Source organism: Pan troglodytes, chromosome 4 (assembly GCF_028858775.2).
Source record: "Pan troglodytes isolate AG18354 chromosome 4, NHGRI_mPanTro3-v2.0_pri, whole genome shotgun sequence".
Lineage (NCBI taxonomy): Eukaryota > Metazoa > Chordata > Mammalia > Primates > Hominidae > Pan > Pan troglodytes.
In genome coordinates, this window is record NC_072402.2 from 136,037,663 (window position 1) to 136,060,899 (window position 23,237).

The window sequence follows — 23,237 nt, forward strand, 5'->3', positions numbered from 1 at the left end:
ATTGAACACAAGGAGATCATATGACTCACCTACAGTCATATATCTAAAAGTGGCAGAGTCAAGCTATGAATCCAGGCAGTCTGGCTCCAGAGGCTACTTCTCAGACCACTGCGCTCCACTGACTCACATGCTCTTAACTTTTCCCACTGAGCCCTTTCCTTCAATAGGGACTTCGAATGGTGGTCAGATAGGGTTAGTTATCCTTAGCTGTTATGTTTTAACTTTTCCATAAAGGAGAATATATTCAAGGATGATTTGTGAAATTAAAAATTTATAAAATGACTTACTACAAAGCTGCAGTAAACAGTGTGGCACTGGCATAAAGACAGACATATAGACCAATGGAATGGAACACAGCCAAGAAATAAACTCTTGCATATATAGTTAAATGATTTTTGAAAAGGGTGCCAAGACCATTCAATGAAGAAAGGAGAGTTTTTTCAACAATTAGTGGTGGGACAACTGGATTTTACATTCCCACCAGCAATGCACAACGGTCCCAATTTCTCCATATCGTAGCCAACACTGCTTTGTTCTTTGTCCCAAAGAGCAAAGTTAAAGCCTTCTCTTATACCATATACACACATTAACTCGAAATGAATCAAAGACCTAAACTTAAGAGCTATAACTATAAAACTCTTTAAAGAAAACATAGGGAGCTGAGCCCAATGGCTCACACCTGTAATCGCAGCACCTTGGGAGGCTGAAGCAAGAGGATCGCTTGAGGCCAGAATTTTGAGACCAGAAGAGTAACACAGCAAGACCTCATCTCTATCTCTACAAAAAATAAATTAGCCAGGTGTGGTGGTGCATGCCTGTAGTACTAGCTACTATGGACACTGAGGTGGGAGGATCCCTTGAGGGCAGGAGTTTGAAGTTACAGTGAGCTATGTGATCGCATCACTATACTCCAGCCTGGGTGAGACCCTGTCCCTACTATTTTCTTTTAAAAAGGGGAGGGGGTTGGGGGAGGCGCATGACATTGAATCTGGCAATGATTTCTCAGATATGACACCAAAAGCACAAGCAACAAAAAAAGTGGATAAATTAGACTTCATCAAAATTAAAAACTTTTTTGCAACAAAGGGCACAACAATCAACAGAGTGAATAGGCAACCAACGGAATAGGAAAAAATATTTGCAAATTATTTATCTGATAAGGGATTGATATCCAGAATATATAAAGAACTACAACTCAACAACAACAAAAGAAACAACTCAATTAAAAAATGGGCAAAGGACTTGAATAGACACTTCTCCAAAGAAGATATACAAATGGCCAGGAAGCATATGAAAAGGTGCTCAACATCCCTAATCATTAGGGAAATGCAAATTAAAATTACGATGAGATACCATTTCATAGTCATCAGATGGATAGTATCAAAATCAGGAAATAACAAGTGTTGGCTATGATGTGGAGAAACTGAGACCCTTGTGCATTGCTGGTGGGAATGTAAAATGAACAGTTGCTGTGAAAACAGTATGAGAGTTCCTTAAAAAATTAAACACAGAATAACCATATGACCCAGCAATTTTACTTCTGGGTATATACCCTAAAGAACTGAAAGCAGGGCCAGGTGTGGTGGCTCACACCTGTAATCCCAGTTACTTGGGAGGCTGAGATGGGAGGACTGCTGGAGCCAAAGAGTTCAAGGCTGCAGTGAGCCATGATCACATCACTGCACTGCAGCCTGGGCAACTGAGTGAGACCTGTCTCCAAAAAAGTAAAAGAACTGAAAGCAAGGACACAAACAGATATTTGTAAACCAATTTTTATAGCAACAATATTCACAATTGCCAAAAGATGGAAACCCAAATGTCACAAAATGTGATATATACATACAATGGAATATTATTCTGCCATAAAAAGGAATGAAATTATGATACATGCTACAACATAGATAAAGCTTGAGGACATTATGCTAGTTGAAATAAGCCAGTTACAAAACAAAAAAACCCGGTATCATTCCACTTATCAGAGATATCTAGAATAATCAAATTTATAGAAAGTAGAATGGTGGTTGCCAGAGGCTGGGAGAAGGGGAAAATGGGAAGTTGTTTTATGGGCACAGAGTGTCAGTTTTCCAAGATTAAAAGAGTTCTGGAGATTGGTTACACAACAATGGGAATGTATGTAATACTACTGAACTATACACTTGAAAATGGTTATGATGATAAAGGTTATGTGCATTTTACAATTTAACATAAAACTGATTTTTTAAAAGAGAATGAAATTCTGATACATGCTACAACACTGATTACCAATGAAAACATTACACTATGAGATATATGCCAGAGACAAAAGGACGAATATTGTAAGATTCCGTTTATATGAGGTACCTAGAGCAAACTCATAGAGGGCAGAAAATAGAATAGTGGTTACTAGGGGCTGGGGAAGGGGGAGAAGATGGGCAGTTATTGTTTATGGGGTACAGCATTTCTGCTTGGGGGCCAGGCGCAGTGGCTCACCTGTAATCTCAGCACTTTGGGAGGCTGAGGAGGGCAGATCACCTGAGGTCAGATATTCAAGACCAGCCTGGCCAACATGGTGAAACCTTGTCTCTACTAAAAATACAAAAAAAATTAGCCGGCCATGGTGGGGCATGCCTGGAATCCCAGCTACGCGGGAGGCTGAGGCAGGAGAATCACTTGAACCCAGGAGGTGGAGGTGCAGTGAGACAAAATTGCGCCACTGCACTCCAGCTTGGGTGACAGAGCAAGACTACATCTCACAAAAAAAAAAAAAAAAAAAAAAAAGAGAGAATTTCTGCTTGGGGTAATAAAAAAATCCTAGAGATGGGTAAGTACACTCACAATAAAATGAAGGCACTTAATACCACTAAACTGTATGCTTAAAAATGATTAAAATTGTAAATTTTGTTTTACCATAACAAAAAATGTATAAAAAGAATTAATATATAAATGTGCCCCCTGTATTTGTGTCCTAGATCTCTCCTTTCTGATTCCTGGCTAATATTATTCCTATATGTGTCTACTTCATTATCAGTCCCACAGTGGCTATTGCTCTTTCTTCCCAGCCTTTCTCTTCACTTTAAACTTAGAGTCATTAGCTTCCATTTTCTCCTCTATACAGCTGCCCCAGAAATGTACATTTCTCATCCTGATAGCTTCAACTCCTCATTTAGTATTTCCATCTAAATTTCCTCCTTAGCATCTATAACTCAATGTCCAAAACAGAACACATCTATTCCCGCTGAATCCACCCTTCTTTTCAAATTCATTATACTGTTGTCACCATTTCTCCAGTTACTCAGGGTAAAGTCAAAAATAATATCCTCCCAAACACCTATGTCCCTTTTTCTTTCTTTCTTTCTTTTTTTTTTTCTTGAGATGGAGTCTTGCTCTGTCGCACCCAGGGTGGAGTGCAGCGGCACAATCTCAGCTTACTGCAACCTCTGCCTCCTGGGTTCAGGCGATTCTCCTGTGTCAGCCTCCTGAGTAGCTGGGATTACAGGTGCCCAACACCATGCCCAGCTAAATTTTTGTATTTTTAATAGAGACGAGGCTTCAACATGTTGGTCAGGCTGGTCTCAAACTCCTGACCTCAGGTGATCCACCTGCCTTGGCCTCTCAAAGTGCTGTCCTTTATTCAAATCGTCCTGTCATTCATAGCACCTTTTTTTTTTTTTTTTTTTTTTTTTGAGATGGAGTCTCATTCTGTTGCCCAGGCAACAATGGTGTGATCTTGGCTCAATGCAACCTCCACCTCCTGGGTTCAAGTGATTCTCCTGCCTAAGCCTCCCAAGTAGCTGGCATTACAGGCACCTGCCACCACACCCAGCTAATTTTTGTATTTTTAGTAGAGCCAAGGTTTCATACTGTTGGCCAGGCTGGTCTAGAAATCCTGACCTCAGGTGATCCACCCACCTTGACCTCCCAAAGTTCTGGGATTACAGGTGTGAGTCACCGCTCCCAGCCTATAGCACTTTTTTTTTTTTTTTTTTTTTTTTGAGACAGAGTTTCACTCTTGTTGCCCAGGCTGGAGTGCAATGGAGCGATCTTGGCTCACTGCAACCTCTGCCTCCTAGATTCAAGCGATTCTCTTGCCTCAGCCTCCTGGGTAGCTGGGATTACAGGTGCCCGCCACCACACCTGGCTAATTTTTTTTTTTTTTTTTTGGTATTTTTAATAGAGACGGGGTTTCACCATGTTGGCCAAGCTGGCCTCAAACTCCTGGCTTCAGGTGATCTGCCCATCTCAACCTCCTAAAGTGCTGGGATTACAGGCCTGACTCACCATGCCCAGCCAGCACTTTTTTTTTTTTTTTTTTTTTTTTTGAGTTAGAGTCTCACTCTGTTGCCCAGGCTGGAGTACAGCGGTGCGATCTCGGCTCACTGCAGCCTCTGCCACCTGGGTTTAAGTTCAAGCGATTCTACTGCCTCAGCCAGCCCAGTAGCTGGGGTTACAGATGCTCACCACCACGCCCAGCTAATTTTTGTATTTTTAGTAGAGATGGAGTTTCACCATGTTGGCCAGGCAGCTCTCAAACTCCTGACCACCCGCTTCGGCCTCCCAGTGTGCTGGGATTACAGGCATAAGCCACCACGCCCAGCCTCCTATAATTTTTATTATAGTATGTTGTTGTAATTGTTCTATTTTATTATTAGTTATTATTGTTAATCTCTTACTATGCCTAAGTAAAAAACTCCATCACAGGTACATATGCATAGGGAAAAGCATGGTATATATAGGGTTCAGTACTGTCTGCAATTTTAGGCATCCACTGGGGGGTCTCAGAATGTATTCTCTGTGGATAACGGAGGACTACTGTATTACAAACTGCTCTTTAAATTTTTTTTTCTATTTTATGGAGGTATAAATGATAAAATTTGTATATACTTAAGGAGTACAATATAATGATTTACATATATATTACATGAGGATTACCACAATGAAATTCATTAACACATCCTTCATCACACAGTTACCATTTGTGTGTATGTGATGAGGACACAAACTGCTTTTAATATTTTATTTACAACAAGCCTATTAAGGAGGTAGTTGTTTTATCATGCTCTCCATTTTATAAATTAAAAACTGAGGTCAAGTGGTTGTCTTGTGAACAGTCATACCACCAAGTAAATAAAAGAATGAGGCTGGATACGGTGGCTCACACTTGTAATTCCAGCACTTTGAGAGGCCAAGGTGTTGGCAGCTGCAACTCCAGAGGGCTTGCTGCTGTCATCAAACTGGCTGCAGCAGAGAGGTATGGATAGGGCTGCATGATCCATGGAGCTAGCGGGGGAGCCCTTCCCCTTCTGAGTTGGGGCAGGAGCTCCCCTGGTGCTGCTGGAGCTACACAAACTGCAGCTGTTAACCTGGGCCTCCTGTTCCATGGAGCAGGCAGAAGCCCTGCCCTCCTGGGTGGGCTTGCAGCCGCCCAAGTTGTGGCTGCAGATTCGAGCCTCCCTGTGGTCTTGTGGGGGCCGGGAGCAGGCAGGATCTTTGCCTTCCCGGGTGCAGCTGCAGCTGCCCTCCCAGGTGCAGGACCTAATAGTCTCTGCAGCCTGCACCCTTGGGGGCCCAGGAAGGCCTCCCCACCACCCCCATCCCCACTTCTCTCTGCTCTTGGCACCCACTCCAATCTCAGAGTGGGGTTGGGGCAAGTCCAGGTGCTGTTACAGTCCGGGGGCGGATCTGTGTGCGCACCCTCAGGGCAGCACCCTGCCACCTTGGCCCCCTCTAGAATTTGGGCACGGAGAAGCAAAAGAGGGGAAGCCAAGTAGGGACTGAGGGTGGTCAGTGCTGGCCTTTAGGTGCACCTTGGTGTGAGCAGCCTGGTGCCATGGACTGCTGAGAGAGACAGACAGGCTCCTGGGTAGAAGGGAGGTTCCTGTAAGTCCCCACCTTCAGGACAGGGAGGGCTTAAAGGCTGGGGACCGGGCTGCTAGTCCTACCCACTGGATGGGGATTTGTGCTGCCTTTTCTCACAGTCCATGAACCAATCAGGAAGCACTTTCTCCCCTCTGAGGTCCATAAAAGTCCCAGGCTCAGCCAGAGTAGGGTAGAGGATGGAGAAAAGATCAGACAACCAGAGAGGAGAGAGGAGCTATGCTGTCTGCTGAAAGCTGGGAAATCAACAGGTAGGACCTGCCTGCAGAGAGGAGCCACCCACTCCAGGGCCTCCTCTCTGCTAAGAGCTGAATACGGGATAAGACAAACTGCCTACAGAGAGGAGCTGCCCCCTGTGGGTCTCCTCTGAGCTGTTCTAACACTCAATAAAGCTTCTCTTCGTCTTGCTAACCCTCCACTTGTCTGCGTACCTCGACGCAGGACAACAACTCAGGCAAAGGCACCACTAGGCAGAAAGGTTTCTGGCCAGAAAAGCAACACCCTAAAGATCCCGCAACAAAGGCAAGAGGATTGCTGGAGCGCAGGAGTTCCAAACCAGCTTGGGCAACACACCAAGACCCCATCTCTACAAAAAATTTTAAAAATTAGCTGGGCATGGTGGTATGCACCTATAGTCCTAGCTACTCAGGAGGCTGAGGTGGGAGGATTACTTGAGCCCAGGAGTTCAACACTGCACTCCAGTCTGGGTGACAGAGCAGAGCAAGACCCTATCTAATTAATTAAATAATTAAAAAAAATAAAAGCATGAGGACTAGAATGCAACTGTTCTAACTCCACTATACCATACTGGCCTTGTGAAATGAATAAATTTTAAAGACAAACCCATAGCCCTACTTGTTTCAAAGCAACAAAGTTGATTTAGAAATGCTAAATGTAGGCTAGGCATGGTAGCTCATGCCTGTAATCCCAGCACTTTGGGAGGCCAAGGTGTGTGAATCACTTGAGTCCAGGAGTTTGAGACTAGCCTGGGCAATATTGTGAAACCACATCGCTACAAAAAATACAAAAAATTAGCCAGGTATGATGGCATGTGCCTATAGTCCCAGCTACTCGAAGGCTGAGGTGGGAGGACTGCCGGAGCCTGGGGAGATTGAGGCTGCAGTGAACTTTAATTGTGCCACGTACCCCAGCCTGGGCTACAGAGCAAGACCCTGTCTATCTAAAAAAAAAAAAAAAAACCAAAAACCAAAAACCAAAAAAAGCTAAATGCCTCAGAAACTATCTTTGGCATATCAGCATATAGGCTATAACCCACATGCTTCAGGTATATCTATCAGTGATATGGGAAAGAAAAAAGGAAACAAAAGACTGTATTATAAAATACCTGAAAAGTAATGTTAGGTATATTCTATACATTTATACATTACCATTATCCTGGAGACATTACTTATCCTAGATTACTTTGATGGTGATCCACTCAAACTATTGACTGGAACCTGTTCACCAGCAGTAAGAAGATTTCTGTAGTGACCTGATAACCTATCAGTCAGGTAACCCTACAGTCTAAAGATAGGTTAGGCCAGGCGTGGTGGCTCATGCCTGTAATCCCAGCTCTTTGGGAGGCCAAGGCGGGCAGATCACTTGAGGTCAGGAGTTCGAGACCAGTCTGGCCAACATGGCAAAACCCCGTCTTTACTAAAATTACAAAAAATTAGCCAGGCATGATGGCGTGCTTTGGGAGGCTGAGGCAAGAGAATCACTTAAACCCAGGAGACGGAGGTTGCAGTGAGCCGAGATACCACCACTGCACTCCAGCCTAGGTGACACAGCAAGACTCCATCTCAAAAATAAATAAATAAATAAAGATAGGTTATCACATCTTGTTGATCTCTGTAGCTCTAGCATTTAGTAGAGTGACTCATACATATTAGGCATAAAATGTTTATTTAAGAATGAATTGTTGGCTGGGCATGGTGGCTCACGCTTGCAATCCCAGCACTTTGGAAGCCTGAGGCGGGTAGATCACCTGAGGCCAGGATTTTAAGACCAGCCTGGCCAACATGGTGAAACCCTGTCTCTACTAAAAATACTAAAAATTACCCGGGTGTGGTGGTGCACACCTGTAATCCCAGCTACTCGAGAGGCTGAGGCAGGAGAATCGCTTGAACCTGGGAAGAGGAGGTCGCAGTGAGCCAAGATGGCGCCACTGCACTCCAGCCTAGGCGACAGAGCGAGAATCTGTCTTAAAAAAAACAAACAAACAAAAAAAGAAGAATGAATTGTTAATTAAACTAAATTTGGCCTGAGGATGCCTCTGTACTTGAGTCTTTATATACCAAGTTGCAACCTAACTTAGTACTTAAACTAACTGAAAGCCTAATTTAGAAGTATACTTTTGTATCAAAAAGCTGAGTCTCAGGAAAGCACAGCAGCTGAGCTTCAGTCAACCACAAGCAATCAACTGTTTAAACCATGTTCAAATAAGGCAAACTCAAGGCTGCAACCAACTGGGCTGTCTCTGTACCTCACTTCTATTTTCTGTACTTCATTTCCATTTTCTGTCCATAATACTGCCTGACCACATGGCAAACTGGAGTTTTACTGAACATGTTCTGGCTATGAGGGTTGCTGGATTCACTAGTTATTTTTTTGCTCAAATAAACTCTCCTAAGTTTAATTTGTCTAGTTTTTCTTTTAACAGAATGAAGGAATATGAAGAATGCAAAGATACTACCACAGAACACTTTACCTTTGCTTCTTGATCTTCCAGGGAAAACTCCATTAATTCATCTGAAATCTCTTCTGCCTGGTCTTCTCCTAGGTTTGGATTTTTATCCAATTTTGGAACAGTAGTAATGGGACTGCCCAGATATTTAATTTCACTGTCCACCAAGTTTCCATTGTCCTGTCAAGTATATTGACAACATTAAAAACTATTCAAAATATATCAAAGTTCTAAATGTAAGAGCTAAAACTATAAAACTCTTAGAAGAAAAGATAAGGGAAAAAATTCATGACACTGGATTTGGATAATGCCACCAAAAGCACAGGTAACGAAAGAAAAAAACAGATAAATTGGTCTTCATCAAAATGGAAAACTTTTGTGCATCAAAGAACACCATTAAGGGAATGAAAAGGCAACCCACAAAATGGGAGAAAACGTTTGCAAGTCTTATATTTGACAAGAGATTAATATCAGAATATATAAGGAACTCCTACAACTCAGTAACAACAACAATAACAATCAAAAGGGACATGAATAGACATTTCTCCAAAGAAGATATACAAATGGCCCATAAGCACATCAAAAGATGCTCAACAAAGTAATCATTATGGAAATGCATATGAAAATTGCAAGAGATACTTCTTTATACCCATTAGGATAGCCATTATAAGAAATAACAAGTGTTTGTGCATTGCTGGTGGGAATGTAAAAGGGTGCAGAGGCATTCTATGGATACTAGCATGGCAGTTCCTCAAAAAATTAAATGTAGAATTATCATATAATCAAGCAATTCTACTTCTGAATATATACCCAAAAGAATTAAAAGCAGGGGCCGGGCGCAGTAGCTCACGCCTGTAATCCCAGTACTTCGGGAGGCCGAGGCCAGCAGATCACGAGGTCAGGAGTTCGAGAGCAGCCTGGCCAACATGTTGAAACCCCATCTCTACCAAAAATACAAAAATTAGCCAGGCATGGTAGCATGTGCCTGTAATCCCAGCTACTTGGGAGGCTGAGGCAGGAGAACTGCTTGAACCAGGGAGGTGGAAGTTGCAGTGAGCTGTGATCGCTCCACTGCACTCCAGCCTGGGTGACAGGGCAAAGACTCCATCTTGGAAAAAAAAAATACATAAAATAAAATAAAAGCAAGGACTCAAGCAGATATTTGTACACCTATGTTCATAACGGCATTACTCACAATGGCCAAAAGGTTGGAAACAACTCAAAATGTCCATCAACAGATGAATGGATAAACAAAATATGATATATACATACAAAAGAAATGAAATTCTAATACATGCTATGACATAGATGAACTTTGAAGACATTATGCTAAATGAAAATATAGGCTGGACGCAGTGGCTCACACCTGTAACCCCAGCACTATGGGAGGCTGAAGCAGATAGATCTCTTGAACCCAGGAGTTTGAGACCAGCCTGGGCAACATGGCAAAACCCTGTTTTTACAAAATATACAAAAAAATTAGGTTGAGGTGGGCAGATCACATGAGGCCAGGAGTTTAAGACCAGCCTGGCCAACATGGTGAAACTCCGTCTCTACTAAAAATACAAAAAAATTCACCAGGCATGGTAGCACATGTCTGTAATCCCAGCTACTAGGGAGGTTGAGGCATGAGAATCACCTGAACCTGGGAGATAAAGGTTGCAGTGAGTCAACATTGCACCACTGCACTCCAGCCTGGGTGACAGAGTGAGACTCTGTCTCAAAAAAAAAAAAAAACTAGCCAGGCATAGTGGCACACACTTGCAGTCCCACCTACTTGGTAGGCTGAGGTGGGAGAATAATCAGAGCCCGGGAGTTTGAGGCTGCAGTGAGTTATGATTGTGCCACTGTACTCCAGCAGAGGTGACAGAGTGAGACCTCACACACACACATGAAAGGACAAAATATTATATTATTATTCTACTCATATGAGGTATCTAGAATAGTCAAATTCACTGAGACAGAAAATAGAGGTTATCATTGGCTGGGCAGAAACAGGGATGGGGAGTTATCACTTAAGGGTATACAGCTTCTGTTTTGAATAATGAAAAAATTCTGGAAATGAGTTCTGGTGATAGTCTCACATTATTAATATACTTACTGTCACTAGACTGCACACTCACAAATAGTTAAAATTGTAAATATTATGTACATTTTACTGCAATTAAAAAAAATCACATATAAGACTATCCAATAATTGAACATATTCCAGGTCTTCCCTCCATCCTAGAAACCAAAAACCTAAATAAAACATGATCAACTTAGTGGCCAGGCGCGGTGGCTCATGCCTGTAATCCCAGCACTTTGGGAGGCCGAGGCAGGTGGATCACGAGGTCAGGAGATCGAGAGCATCCTGGCCAACATGGTGAAACCCCGTCTCTACTAAAATACAAAAAATCAGCCGGGTGTGGTGGTGCACGCCTATAGTCCCAGCTACTGGGGAGGCTGAGGCAGTGGAATTGCTTGAACCCAGGAGGCAGAGGTTGCAGTGAGCTGAGATCGCACCACTGCACTCCAGCCTGGCGACAGAGCAAGACTCTGTCTCAAAAAAAAAAAAAAAAAAAAAAAAAACAAAAAACCATGATCAACTTTATCTTCGTAGGATAGAATATGTTAAAATAGCTTTCCCTCAGGGTTGAGATTAGAAATAATAATCCAAATCTCTGGAGTCCATGGTCTATGAAAGGCAAGTCAATGCCTGGGTAAGTTAAGACCCCAGTATTATAAGGGCACAAAAGACACTAGAGAAATTACGCATGGATAATAATCACATGAAATCACTACTAACTATTATTATTACTATTTTATTTTATTTTTTGATACGGAGACATGCTTTGTCGCCCAGGCTGAAGTGCAGTGGCGCGATCTTGGCTCACTGCAAGCTCCGCCTCCCGGGTTCACGCCATTCTCCTGCTTCAGCCTCCGGAGTAGCTGGGACTACAGGCGCCCGCCACCACGACTGGCTAATTTTTTGTACTTTTAGTAGAGACAGGGTTTCACCGTGTTAGCCAGGATGGTCTCGATCTCCTGACCTTGTGATCCGCCTGCCTCGGCCTCCCAAAGTGATGGGATTACAGGCGTGAGCCACAGCACCCGGCCTATAATTATTATTATTTGAGACAGAGTCTCGCTCTGTCGCCCAGGCTGGAGTGCAGTGGTGCAGTCTCGGCTTACTGAAACCTCTGCCTCCTGGGTTCAAGTGATTCTCCTGCCTCAGCGTCTTGGGTAGCTGGGATTACAGATGCCTGCCACCACGCCCGGCTAATTTTTTTTTTTTTTTTTTTTGAGATGGAGTCTCGCTCTGTCGCCCAGACTGGAGTACAGTGGCACGATCTCGGCTCACTGCAAGCTCCGCCTCCCGGGTTCACGCCATTCTCCTGCCTCAGCCTCCAGAGTAGCTGGGACTACAGGCACCCGCCACCATGCCCGGCTAATTTTTTCTATTTTTAGTAGAGACGGGGTTTCACCATGTTAGCCAGAATGGTCTCGATCTCCTGACCTCGTGATCCGCCCACCTCGGCCTCCCAAAGTGCTGGAATTACAGGCGTGAGCCACCGCGCCCGGCCCTGGCTAATTTTCATATATTTTTTTTCAGTAGAGATGGGGTTTCACCATGTTGCTCAGGCTAGTCTGGAACTCCTGACCTCAAGTGATCAGCCTGCCTCAGCCTCCCAAAGTGCTGGGATTACAGGTGTGAGCCACTGCACCCAGCCACTACTAATTATTTTTATTTTTATTTTTTTTTCCTTTTTTTTTTTGAGACAGTCTCACTTTGTCACCTGTTCATTCACTGCACTGGAGTGCAGTGGTGTAATCTCAGCTCATTGCAACCTCCGCCTCCCAGGTTCAAGCCATTCTTGTTTCTCAGCCAGGTGCCACCACGCCTGGCTAATTTTTGTATTTTTAGTAGAGACGGGGTTTTGCCATGTTGGCCAAGCTGGTCTCAAATCCTGGCCTCAGGTGATCCACCTGCCTCAGCCTCCCAAAGCGGTGGGATTACAGGCATGAGCCACCATGCCTGGCCTGCTAATTATTTTTAACATAAAATAAACTATTTTACCATGTATGTATGTGTGTGTGTATTATTTATTTGAGACTGAGTCTCCATCTCAGCTGACTGCAGCCCCAGACTCCTGTGCTCAAGCAATCCTCCCAATTATAACTCACTGGAGCCTCAGGCTCTTGGGCCGAGGTGATCCCCTTGCCTTGGCCTCCAGAGTACCTGAGACTACAGGCATGCACCACCAAGTCCCAGCCATTTCTTTTTTTTGGTTGAGGGGTGGGGTAGAGATGTGGTCTTGCTGTGTTCCCCAGCTAGGGAACTCAAAGTCCTGGACACAAGCAATCCTCTCACCTCAGCCTCCCAGAGTGCTGGGATTACAGGGATGAGCCACAACATCTGGCCTAATTAGCATTTTCCCTCACCCTAGACTGCTCAGCAGAAAGTAATTTTTTTAAAAAATTCCATGAGAAGTCCAGGTATGGTGGCTCATGCCTGTAATCCCAGCACTTTGGGAGGCCGAGGTGGGTGGATCACAAGGTCAGGAGTTCAAATCAGCCTGGCCAATATGGTGAAACCCCGTCTCTACTAAAAATACAAAAATTAGCTGGGCGTGGTGCCACACGCCTGTAGTCCCAGCTGCTCAGGAGGCTGAGGCAAGAGAATCTCTTGAACCCGGGAGGCAGAGGTTGCAGTGAGCTGGGATTGTTCCACTGCACTCCAGCCTGGACAACAGAGCAAGATTCCATCTCAAAAAAAAAAAAAAAAAATTCCATGAAAAGACTGGGCAGGGTGGCTCACACCTGTAATCCTAGCATTTTGGGAGGCTGAGGCAAGTGGATTGCCTGAGCTCAGAAGTTCAAGACCAGCCTGAGCAAGATGGTGAAACCCCATCTCTACTAAAATACAAAAAATTAGCTGGGCGTGGCAGCAGGCGCCTGTAGTTCCAGCTACTCAGGAGGCTGAGACAGGAGAATTGCTTGAACCAGGGAGGCAGCGGTTGCAGTGAGCTGAGACCGCGCCACTGCACTCCAGCCTGGGTGACAGAGTGAGACTCTGTCTCAAAATAAATAAATAAATAAATAAGTAAATTCTATGAGATTTGGATTGCTAATGAAAATGTAAATTCTTGTAACTTTTTTAGAAATGAATCAGAGAAAGTATCAAAACCTTAAGGCTTGAGCCCAGGAGTTCGAGATTTGCCTAGGCAACACAGTGAGACCCTTATTTCTAGGGAGAGGAAAAAAAAAAAACTTTAAAAATATTGACGCTGTGGGGCATGGTGGCTCACGGCTGTAATCCCAGCACTTTGGGGGGCAGAGGAGGGCAGACTACAAGGTCAGGAGATCAAGACCATCCTGGTCAACATGGTGAAACCCTGTCTCTACTAAAAATACAAAAATTAGCTGGGTGTGGTGGCACGCACCTGTAATCCCAGCTACGTGGGAGGCTGAGGCAAGAGAATCACTTGAACCTGGGAGGCAGATATTGCAGTGAGCTGAGATCACACCACTGCACTCCAGCCTTGTGACACAGCAAGAATCCATCTCAAAAATAAAATAAAATAAAATAAAAAATTTATGCCATACCAACAAGATGAGCAGATTAAAAATTTATACCTATGCCAGACGCAGTGGCTCACGCCTGCAATCCCAGCACTTTGGGAGGCTGAGGCAAGCAGACTGCTTGAGATCAGGAGTTTGAAGACCAGCTTGGCCAACATGGTGAAACCCCATCTCTACTAAAAATAAAAAAATTAGCTGGGGTATGGTGGCACACACCTGCAGTCCCAGCTACTCGGGACCCTGAGACAGGAGAATTGCCTGAACTTGGGAGGCAGAGGTTGTAGTGAGCCGACATTTTACCACTGCACTCCAGCCTGGGCAACAGAGAGAGACTCCATCTCAAAAAAAAAAAAAAAATTTATACCTTCAATCCAGCACTGAAGAGAAAAATCTGAAATGCAGTCAAATATTTATGCTTGAGAACTTACATCATAGCATTATTTGTAAAAGGAAAATCTGGATACCACTAAGTATCTAACGATATGGAAGTCCTTTTATACATTAGGGTCCATTTATTAGAGAAAAGCATCCAGAGCCGGGCACAGATCCGTGAGCCTGTAGTCCTAGCTACCCAGTAGGCCAAAGTGGTAAGATTGCTTGAGCCCAAGAGTTCAAGTCTAGCCTGGGCAACATAGCAAGACTTTGTGTCTAAAAAAATAAAAATAAAAAAGCAATCTTTAAAGAAGGAAAAAAGAAGCCTGGCCGGGTGCGGTGGCTCACACCTGTAATCTCAGCACTTTGGGAGGCTGAGGCAGGTGGATCACCTGAAGTCAGGAGTTCGAAACCAGCCTGGCCAACATGGTAAAACCCCGTCTCTACTAAAAATATAAAAATTAGCCAGGCACGGTGGTGGGCACCTATGATCCCAGCTACTTGGGAGGCTGAGGCAGGAGAATCGCTTGAACCTGGGAGGCAGAGGTTGCAGTGAGCCAAGATCGCGCCATTGCACTCCAGCCTGGGCAACAGAGCAAGATTCCATCTCAAAAAAAATAAAGAAGCCCAAGACATATTTTTTCCTCCTTAAACTTAAACAAGAAGATCATAGGACATATTGCTCCTCTCTTTTCCTGCTCAAACTTTACTTCTCCAACCCCCTTTTTCTCATCTAAATTTGGCTTGATGATGCCAGTTTAGAAAAATTCAAAGGTTCATAAATCCAGAGCTGTCATCCTATAGCCTATAACACTTCAACTGACCCTTAATAATGATGTTCAATGACTTACCAGCAGAGAAAGAGGAGACACATAAGGCTTTCCTGGTCTCTTTTGAAACCTCAGGTTCCTAGGTGCCTGCCACTCCAAGGGCTTCAAAGTGCTGTTTTCCTGCATAAGAAAAACTGCATTAGGTGGGGAAGAGAAGTGTCAGCTGGCCCTGATAAAAACATTTCATCTGATGAAGCCATGAATAACCCTCACAAAACACATTTCACGTAATCAAAGTTGACCCTATATCCTGACCCTATATAACCTTGCATTTGAAGATGCAAATTATGATGTGGATTTGATATATGGCATGTAGATTTGCTTTGGAAGATACTAATTTTTGGTTACAAGTAAAAGGAATGGGGTAGGAGTAGGGAGCCTGCCTGGGGAGGGGATAGTGAGATTTTAAAAAGTGATTATTGGCTGGGCGTGATGGCTCACGCCTGTAATCTCAGCACTTTGGGAGGCTGAGGTGGGTAGATCATCAGAGGTCAGGAGTTCAAGGCCAGCCTGGCCAACTTGGTGACACACTGTCACTATTAAAAATACAAAAATTAGGCGGGCGTGGTGGCACACGCCTGTAATCCCAGCTATTCAGGAGGCTGAGGCAGGAAAATCGCTTGAACCCAGGAGGTAGAGGTTGCAGTGAGCCGAGATTGCACTACTGCACTCCACCCTGGGGAACAAGAGCAAAACTCTGTCTCACCAAAAAAAAGAAAAAAAAGTGATTATAGGCCAGGCAGTGGCTCACACCTGTAATCTCAGCCCTTTGAGAGGCCGAGGCAGGTGGATCACTTGAGGTCAGGAGTTTGAGACCAGCTTGGCCAATAAGACAAAACCCCGTCTCTACTAAAAACACAAAAATTAGCCGGGCCGTGGTGGCACGTGCCTACAGTCTCAGCTATTTGGCAGGCTGAGGAACAAGAATCACTTGAACCCAGGAGGCAGAGGTTGTAGTGAGCTGAGATCGCACCACTGCACTCCAGCCTGGGCGATGGAGCGAGACTCAGTTTCAAAAATAAATGAATAAAAAGTGATTATAAATGGAGATTAGAAGGACAGTATTAAATCAAGAAAAAACTGATAAGAACAGCCGAAAACACGAGTTTGTCTTAAGTCAATGTAAGAAAAGAACAGCAGCTATCTTTTACGGTAATGATTTGGGGAAAGGGATGGGAGGCAGGGAAGAAAAAAAGATGTCTAGAAAAGGGGCTTAGATGAGGGATTAGATACAGAATTATCTTAGTGATGAGGTGGCTCTGGAGAGGCTAGTTTTAACTTGGAACGACGGATGGCCTAAGGTTTAGATAAAAAGTACCATGGCCTCCTCGGAATAAGGGCTTAAAAGCTAGACTAAGGGGGAAATAAGAAATTAATCTACACTTGCATGTAAAGTGGTGAAAAAAAATCCATGAACAAGTTATGCAAGTTATCCCTACCTGTTAAAACAAACAAACAAACAAACAAAAAACTCCTAAATCCCTTACACTACAGTAAGGGTAATTTTTGTCCTCAAAATGATCAACTGAACATGAGAAATAATGATGACCTACTGTGGAAGATTTGGAGCTGGGTGTCTGTCCTAGGGCCAAACTTTAATAAGAAAAAACAAAAACAAAGAAATTTTCTCCCCTATAGTAATACAGTTTCCTTGTCTAGCATACGAGGTATAAACAGTTCTATGTCTCACTATGATACCAAGTTTCTTCACTCAAAAAATAAAACTGCCAATATATCTAGGTTTCCATTAAACACTCACATTTTCTTTATTTGCAGATGAACTACACATTGCATCTCTCTTTCTATGGCCACGGTCCAAACCATTCGGAGTGCTACAAAGAAGCTGTGCCTACAAAAGAGAGTTTGCTGAGAACGTCCAGCATCCTCAAGCCACAGGTGCAATGGAAACCCTCTGCCTCCCACCTGAAAAGCAAAACAAAACCCAAAAAAAGAGAGGCTACTCACTGGGCTACATCTCATTAGGTGCTGGTCATGATTCCTGCAGATTAAAACAAACTGCCTGTCAGGTTAGTCCCAAATACTGTTTGATTATTCTTCAGTGGATTGGTGCATCCCAACATTTTTTTTTATTTCATTCTAGGAGCCCTATTCCTAGTTGATATGTCTCTTCCAACAACAATACATAGGGTATTCTCTGTGGTAAATATCAAGACTCAAGTGACATCCTGGAGATAAGACCCTCATTTTGCCTGCATAACCATATAACATGTTCCAAAGATGAACGAGTTTTATACAATTTACAGTTCACTAATTTTCCAGCACAGTGTATCGGGGCTAATTTTTTTTTTTTTGAGACGGAATCTGGCTCTGTCACCCAGGCTGGAGTGGCGCGACCTCGGCTCACAGCAAGCTCTGCCTCCCGGTTTCACGCCATTCTCCTGCCTCAGCCTCCTGAGTAGCTGGGACTACAGGCGCCTGCAACCACATTCAGCTAATTTTTTGTATTTTTAGTAGAGATGGGGTTTCACCGTGTTAGCCAGGACGGTCTTGATCTCCTGACCTCGTGATCCGCCCGCCTCAGCCTCCCAAACTTCTGGGATTACAGATGTGAGCCACCGCACCCTGCCGGGGCTAACTTTTTTAAAAAATTTAATTTCTGGCGGGGCGCTGTGGCCCACGCCTGTAATCCCAGCACTTTGGGAGTTCGAGGCAGGCGGATCACCTGAGGTTGGGAGTTCGCAACCAGCCTGACCAACACAGAGAAACCCGTCTCTACTAAAAATACAAAATTAGCCAGGCATGGTGGCGCATGCCTGTAATCCCAGCTACTTGGGAGCCTGAGGCAGGAGAATCGCTTGAACCCGGGAGGCAGAGGTTGTGGTGAGCTGAGATCGCGCCATTGCACTTAAGCCTAGGCAACAAGAGCAAAACTCCGTCTCAAAAAAAAAAAAAAAAAAAAAAAAAAAAGGCTGGGCGCGGGGGCTCATGCTTGTAATTCCAGCACTTTGGGAGGCCAAGGCGGGCGGATCACGAGGTCAAGAGATAGAGACCGTCCTGGCCAACATGGTGAAACCCCGTCTCTACTAAAAATACAAAAATTAGCTGGGCGTCTTGGCATGTGCCTGTAGTCCCAGCCTCTCAGGAGTCCGAGGCAGGAGAATCACTTGAACCCGGGAGGCGGAGGTTGTAGTGAGCCAAAATCGCACCACTGCACTCCATCCTGGCAACAGAGCGAGACTCCATCTCAAAAAAAAAAAAAAAAAATTAATTTCTATCCTCCCTCCATGGATTTCATTATGTATCTGGGTTAGAGCATTTAAAGCAATTCAAGCTGGGCCCAGTGACTCACATCTGTAATCCCAGGACTTTGGGAGGCCAAGGGGTTGGGTGGGGGGGGCTGATCACTTGAGGTCAGGAGTTCAAGACCAGCCTGGCCAACATGGTGAAGCCTTCATTTTTGTATTACTAAAAATACAAAAATTAGCCGGGCGTGGTGGTGGACGCCTGTAATCCCAGCTACTCGGGAGGTTGAGGCAGGAGAATCGCTTGAACCCAGGGAGGCAGAGGTTGCAGTAAGTCAAGATGGCACCACGCACTCCATCCTTGGCAACAGAGCCAGACTCCATCTCAAAAATAAAAATAAATACATAAATAAAATGCTTGGTATGTGCTAGATACACAGTTTATTTACTCCTTACAATAGCTACTTTATGAGAAATGCTATTATTGTCTCCACGTTACAAATAAAAAAAATTAAGGTCCAATGAAGTTAAAAAAAACTTGTCAGAGTCACAACTGGTGAATGAAGTAGTAAGCCAGGAATCCAGACACTGATTCCAGAGCTTATACTCTGTACTTTCTTTTTTTTTTTTTTTCTTTCTTTCTGAGACGGAGTCTCGCTCTGTCGCCCAGGCTGGAGGGCAGTGGCGCAGTCTCGGCTCACTGCAACCTCCGCCTCCTGGGCTCAAGTAATTCTCCTACCTCAACCTCCGAAGTAGCTGCGATTACAGGCATGTGCCACCACATCCGGCTAATTTTTGTATTTTTAGTAGAGACGGGGTTTCACCATGTTGGGCAGGCTGGTCTTGAACTGCTGACCTCAACTGATCCGCCTGCCTTGGCCTCCCAAAGTGCTGGGATTACAGATGTAAGCCACCATGTCCAGCCACTCTGTACTTTCAATTACTAAGATACAGCACCTTTCACATACAAATAAAAGCCTATACATAAGTGTAGTATACCATTTTCCTTCATTTCCTTATAGATACTTCTGATTATGATGGTTAAAATGAATAGCCTTCATTTTCACAACACTATTTAGATCTGGAAAACTTAGAAACTGTTCAAGGTAAGGAACTAGGCCTCAAAGCCCACTTATACCCAGTATGAAAGGTTTTGTACTCTACAGAGTCTGCACAGGATAAAATCTCTATGACCAGTGCTAAAAGGCTTTTGTGTGGGGTTCATTTAACAACAGAACTTACATCCCAGCTAAATGCACTTCCTGAAGTCCTGAAGAATCCAGGTGACCTGCAATCAAATATAAAGAATCAGTAAAAGGAGTTATTCTTGTCCATGCATCCTGTTTTTCCTTCAGATTTTCTTCATTACCAGTAAGCCGTATTAATTTCAAGGACTGAGCTTTTGAATACAAAGCCTCTCGATTGGTACGCATTTCATGGTACAAGGTACAATTTCACAGAAACTTAAGAATTTATATGTGTCACTAAAAGAAATCAAGTGTTGGGAAACACTACACTATGCTACCTATGGAGTTTTTTTTTTCTTATGAGTAGAAAAGAAAGGTTATCACTCAGAAAATCTGAAATTAGAATTCTGGAAGGTTAACTTATGAAACATTCCTTTTGGAATATTTCATATAAAACATATAAAAATTAGTTGACAACATATTTCTTTTTTTTTGAGATGCAGTCTCGCTCTGTCGCCAGGCGGGAGTGCATTGGTGCTATCTCGGCTCACTGCAACCTCCGCCTCCCGGGTTCAAGAGATTCTCCTGCCTCAGCCTCCCCAGTAGCTGGGACTACAGGCACGTGCCACCATGCCAAGCTAACTTTTGCATTTTTAGTAGAGATGGGGTTTCACCATGTTGGCCAGGATGGTCTCGATCTCTTGACCTCGTGACCCGCCCGCCTTGCCCTCCCAAAGTGCTAGAATTACAGGCATGAGCCACTGCACCTGGCCAACAACATATTTCTTTATGCTGGTTTCTTTGCCTCTGCTGAGATTAGACTGAGGCACAAAACTTCTCATATCCTAATGACTATACTTTCATTCCCACCGTTAATTAGTCAACAAAATATATTCCTACTTGTCTAACATTTTCAAATGCAAAGTAGCTCCTATGTTATTATCTTTCTCTTCCCATTGGCTTAATCATTCTCAAAAATCCTCTAGTTACCCACAAAATTCCATCTCTTTAGGCAGATTCTTTTTATACTTTCACCACCTTCCGTCTCTATCCTACTTCCCTGTTTTCTCCCTTAAAAGTTATTCTTCCCTTTGAGGCCTTTATCTCCCTTCTCCCTACCAGTTTCATCAAGGTCTGCAGAAGTGGTAAGCTGAGTGGCAGTTATCTCCCCACTGCTAAGATTCGAAAGATCGAGGCAACGTTTTGGGGTTCCTCTGTTGAGACATAATAGTACATCGAAATTCCCATTAGATTATTATATCCTTAAAAGTCAAAGATCATGTCATCCTCTTCTTTTTTTTTTTTTTTTTTTGCAATGGAGTCTTGCTCTGTCCCCCCAGCTCAAGTGCAGTGGCACGATCTTGGCTCACTGCAACCTCCGCCTCCCGGGTTCAAGCGATTCTCCTGCCTCAGCCTCCCAAATAGCTGGGATCACAGGCGCCTGCCACCACGCCCAGCTAATTTTTGTATTTGTAGTAGAGATGGGGCTTCACCATGTCAGCCAGGCTGGTCTTAAACTCCTAACCTCAGGTGATCCACCCACCTCGGCCTTCCAAAGTGCTGGGATTACAGGTGTGAGCCACAACGCCTGGCCAATCCTGTTCATTTGAAACACCCCTTAATGACTATCGGATCATCTGAACAGTGTCCAAATAAATCTAATTGCTTTTGGGAAATATATCAGACTGGGCTGAGAAAAATCTCCCACTACCATAATCTGTACCTTATTTTCTCCTTACCAACATACTGAAACAGATAATTTTTTTTTTTTTTTTAATGAGGCCCAGAGTTTATTGGCCGAGGGGGATCTTGACTCCACATTCCCGGTCCTGAGCACTATGAACACAGGCTTGATTTCTCCCTGGGGTCCCTAGTTTTTCTCAGGTACTACTTCTCTTTGCTAGTTGAGACATGGTATGATCAGAATTCAAAGTACAACTGCAATAACACTAATATTAATACTAATAAAGTGACTGACTCGTAATGCAGCGGTTTTCAAAGACTTTTCCCAGTTATCACATCATTTGATTCTCACGAGATCCTGGTAAGATAGGAAGAGATTATTATTTCTTTGTCTTTTCTTTTCTTTTTGAGATAGAGTCTCACTCTGTTTCCCAGGCTGAAGTGCAGTGAGGCGATCTTAGCTAACTGCAGCCTCCACCTCTCGGGCTCAAGCAATCCTCCCACCTCAGCCTCCCGAGTTGCTGGGACTATAGGTGCACACCACCACACTCAGCTAACTTTTAATATTTTTTGTAGAGACGGCGTCTTGCCATGTTGCCCAGGCTGGTCTTGAACTCCTAGACTCAGGCGATCCGCCCTCCTTGGCCTCCCAAAGTGCGGAGATTACAGGCATGAGCCACCTCGCCTGGCTGAGATTATTTCTTGTCACAGAAAAGAAGGTGAGACTCAAAAGGGTTACACAGTCAAGGGCAGAGTTGAGACTTAAAGCCTGACCTTTGAGCCGGGATAATTGAAAACAAACCAACAAACAAACCCAACTGTTTGGAAATAGCAAAGGCAATACAGTGTAAAAATAAAAGTATATTTACCCAGACAAAATGCTTAGGTTTGCAGAATCACCAAGAAATTTGCCCACTGGAGTTCTAGGGACATCTGGACAGACGGTAAAGGAAGTGTCTCTCTCCAGGAGCAGGTTTAACATTTTCCTTTGATTAGACCTAAAACTGGGTCCTAAGCCAGAGCTTCCTTCCTCTCTTGTGGATGAGAAGAGTTCCGTAGACATGGTCTTCGAATTCTCACCAGGAGAAAAACAAAACCTAGCTAGGAGGAAAACGTCATCTAAATCGGTACATCACCGTTCCCTCAGCTTTCCTAAACTCCTCCACCCTTTCCAGCCAGGCGAATCAACACTGGAAGAGGGGCAACCCCGAAGGGTGATTCACAGCCTGGCTTAAGGTTAGAACCTGAATTCACCGACGAGAGGCAACCTTAGGACCTTAAAGATGGAATTAAGAGAGGATTTTGACTTGTTCCACGCCACACAGCTCGAGACTCCTGACTAGAAAGAACCCGGGTCTCGTAACTCGCGATAGTCCCCATTCGGCCCTCCCAACCTCTGTCTGTGGGGGCCCGACTGCACCCTAAGGGGGACAGTGGGGTCTCCGTGATTCCGTGGCGGAGACGGCTGCGGACTTACCTCAAGCCTGGAGTCTGAGGCTTGCCTACAAGAGGAGAGAAAGTAGATAGGGATCGGACACAGGCGAAGACTTGAGCAGAATGAAAGGAAATCTAGGGGAAAGGAGGCAGTTAACTAGATTGCAGCTCTGCCTTCCGACTGGGTAGGCCAACGTCGGACTCAGCGTCTTCCCTGAGCAGAAGGCCAAAGTTACGGCCTCTGAGCAAGAATATCAACAGCCGCAGGCGTTGACCATTCAAACCTTCCGCCAGCCCAGTAACCTATCCCCGCTCGCCTCTAAGCTGCGTCAGCCAATCTCCGCGCGCGCGCCCAGGGCCTCATGGCCTATCGTTGGGCTCGCAGATCACCTGGGGGCGTGTGCTTGCTCTGGAAATGGTAAGA

At 44.3% G+C, this 23,237-nt stretch overlaps 1 protein-coding gene across 15 annotated transcripts in view; it reads right to left on the bottom strand.

The window, feature by feature from the left end:
* CDC25C (cell division cycle 25C) overlaps positions 1 to 23,237 on the bottom strand; it is a 55,002-nt gene that overhangs the window by 25,393 nt on the left and 6,372 nt on the right. For 4 of the 15 annotated variants that reach the window (XM_054684092.2, XM_054684090.2, XM_054684089.2 and 1 more), the window contains exons 1-8: positions 22,857 to 23,204; positions 22,249 to 22,480; positions 20,816 to 20,910; positions 19,752 to 19,797; positions 17,272 to 17,305; positions 17,066 to 17,155; positions 15,328 to 15,426; positions 8,564 to 8,719 (exon numbers count right to left, since the gene is read on the bottom strand). In XM_054684092.2, coding sequence (XP_054540067.1) covers positions 8,564 to 8,719; positions 15,328 to 15,426; positions 17,066 to 17,155; positions 17,272 to 17,305; positions 19,752 to 19,797; positions 20,816 to 20,910; positions 22,249 to 22,442 — 714 coding nt within the window. In that variant the 5' untranslated portion in view covers positions 22,443 to 22,480; positions 22,857 to 23,204. 15 annotated transcript variants of the gene reach the window in all.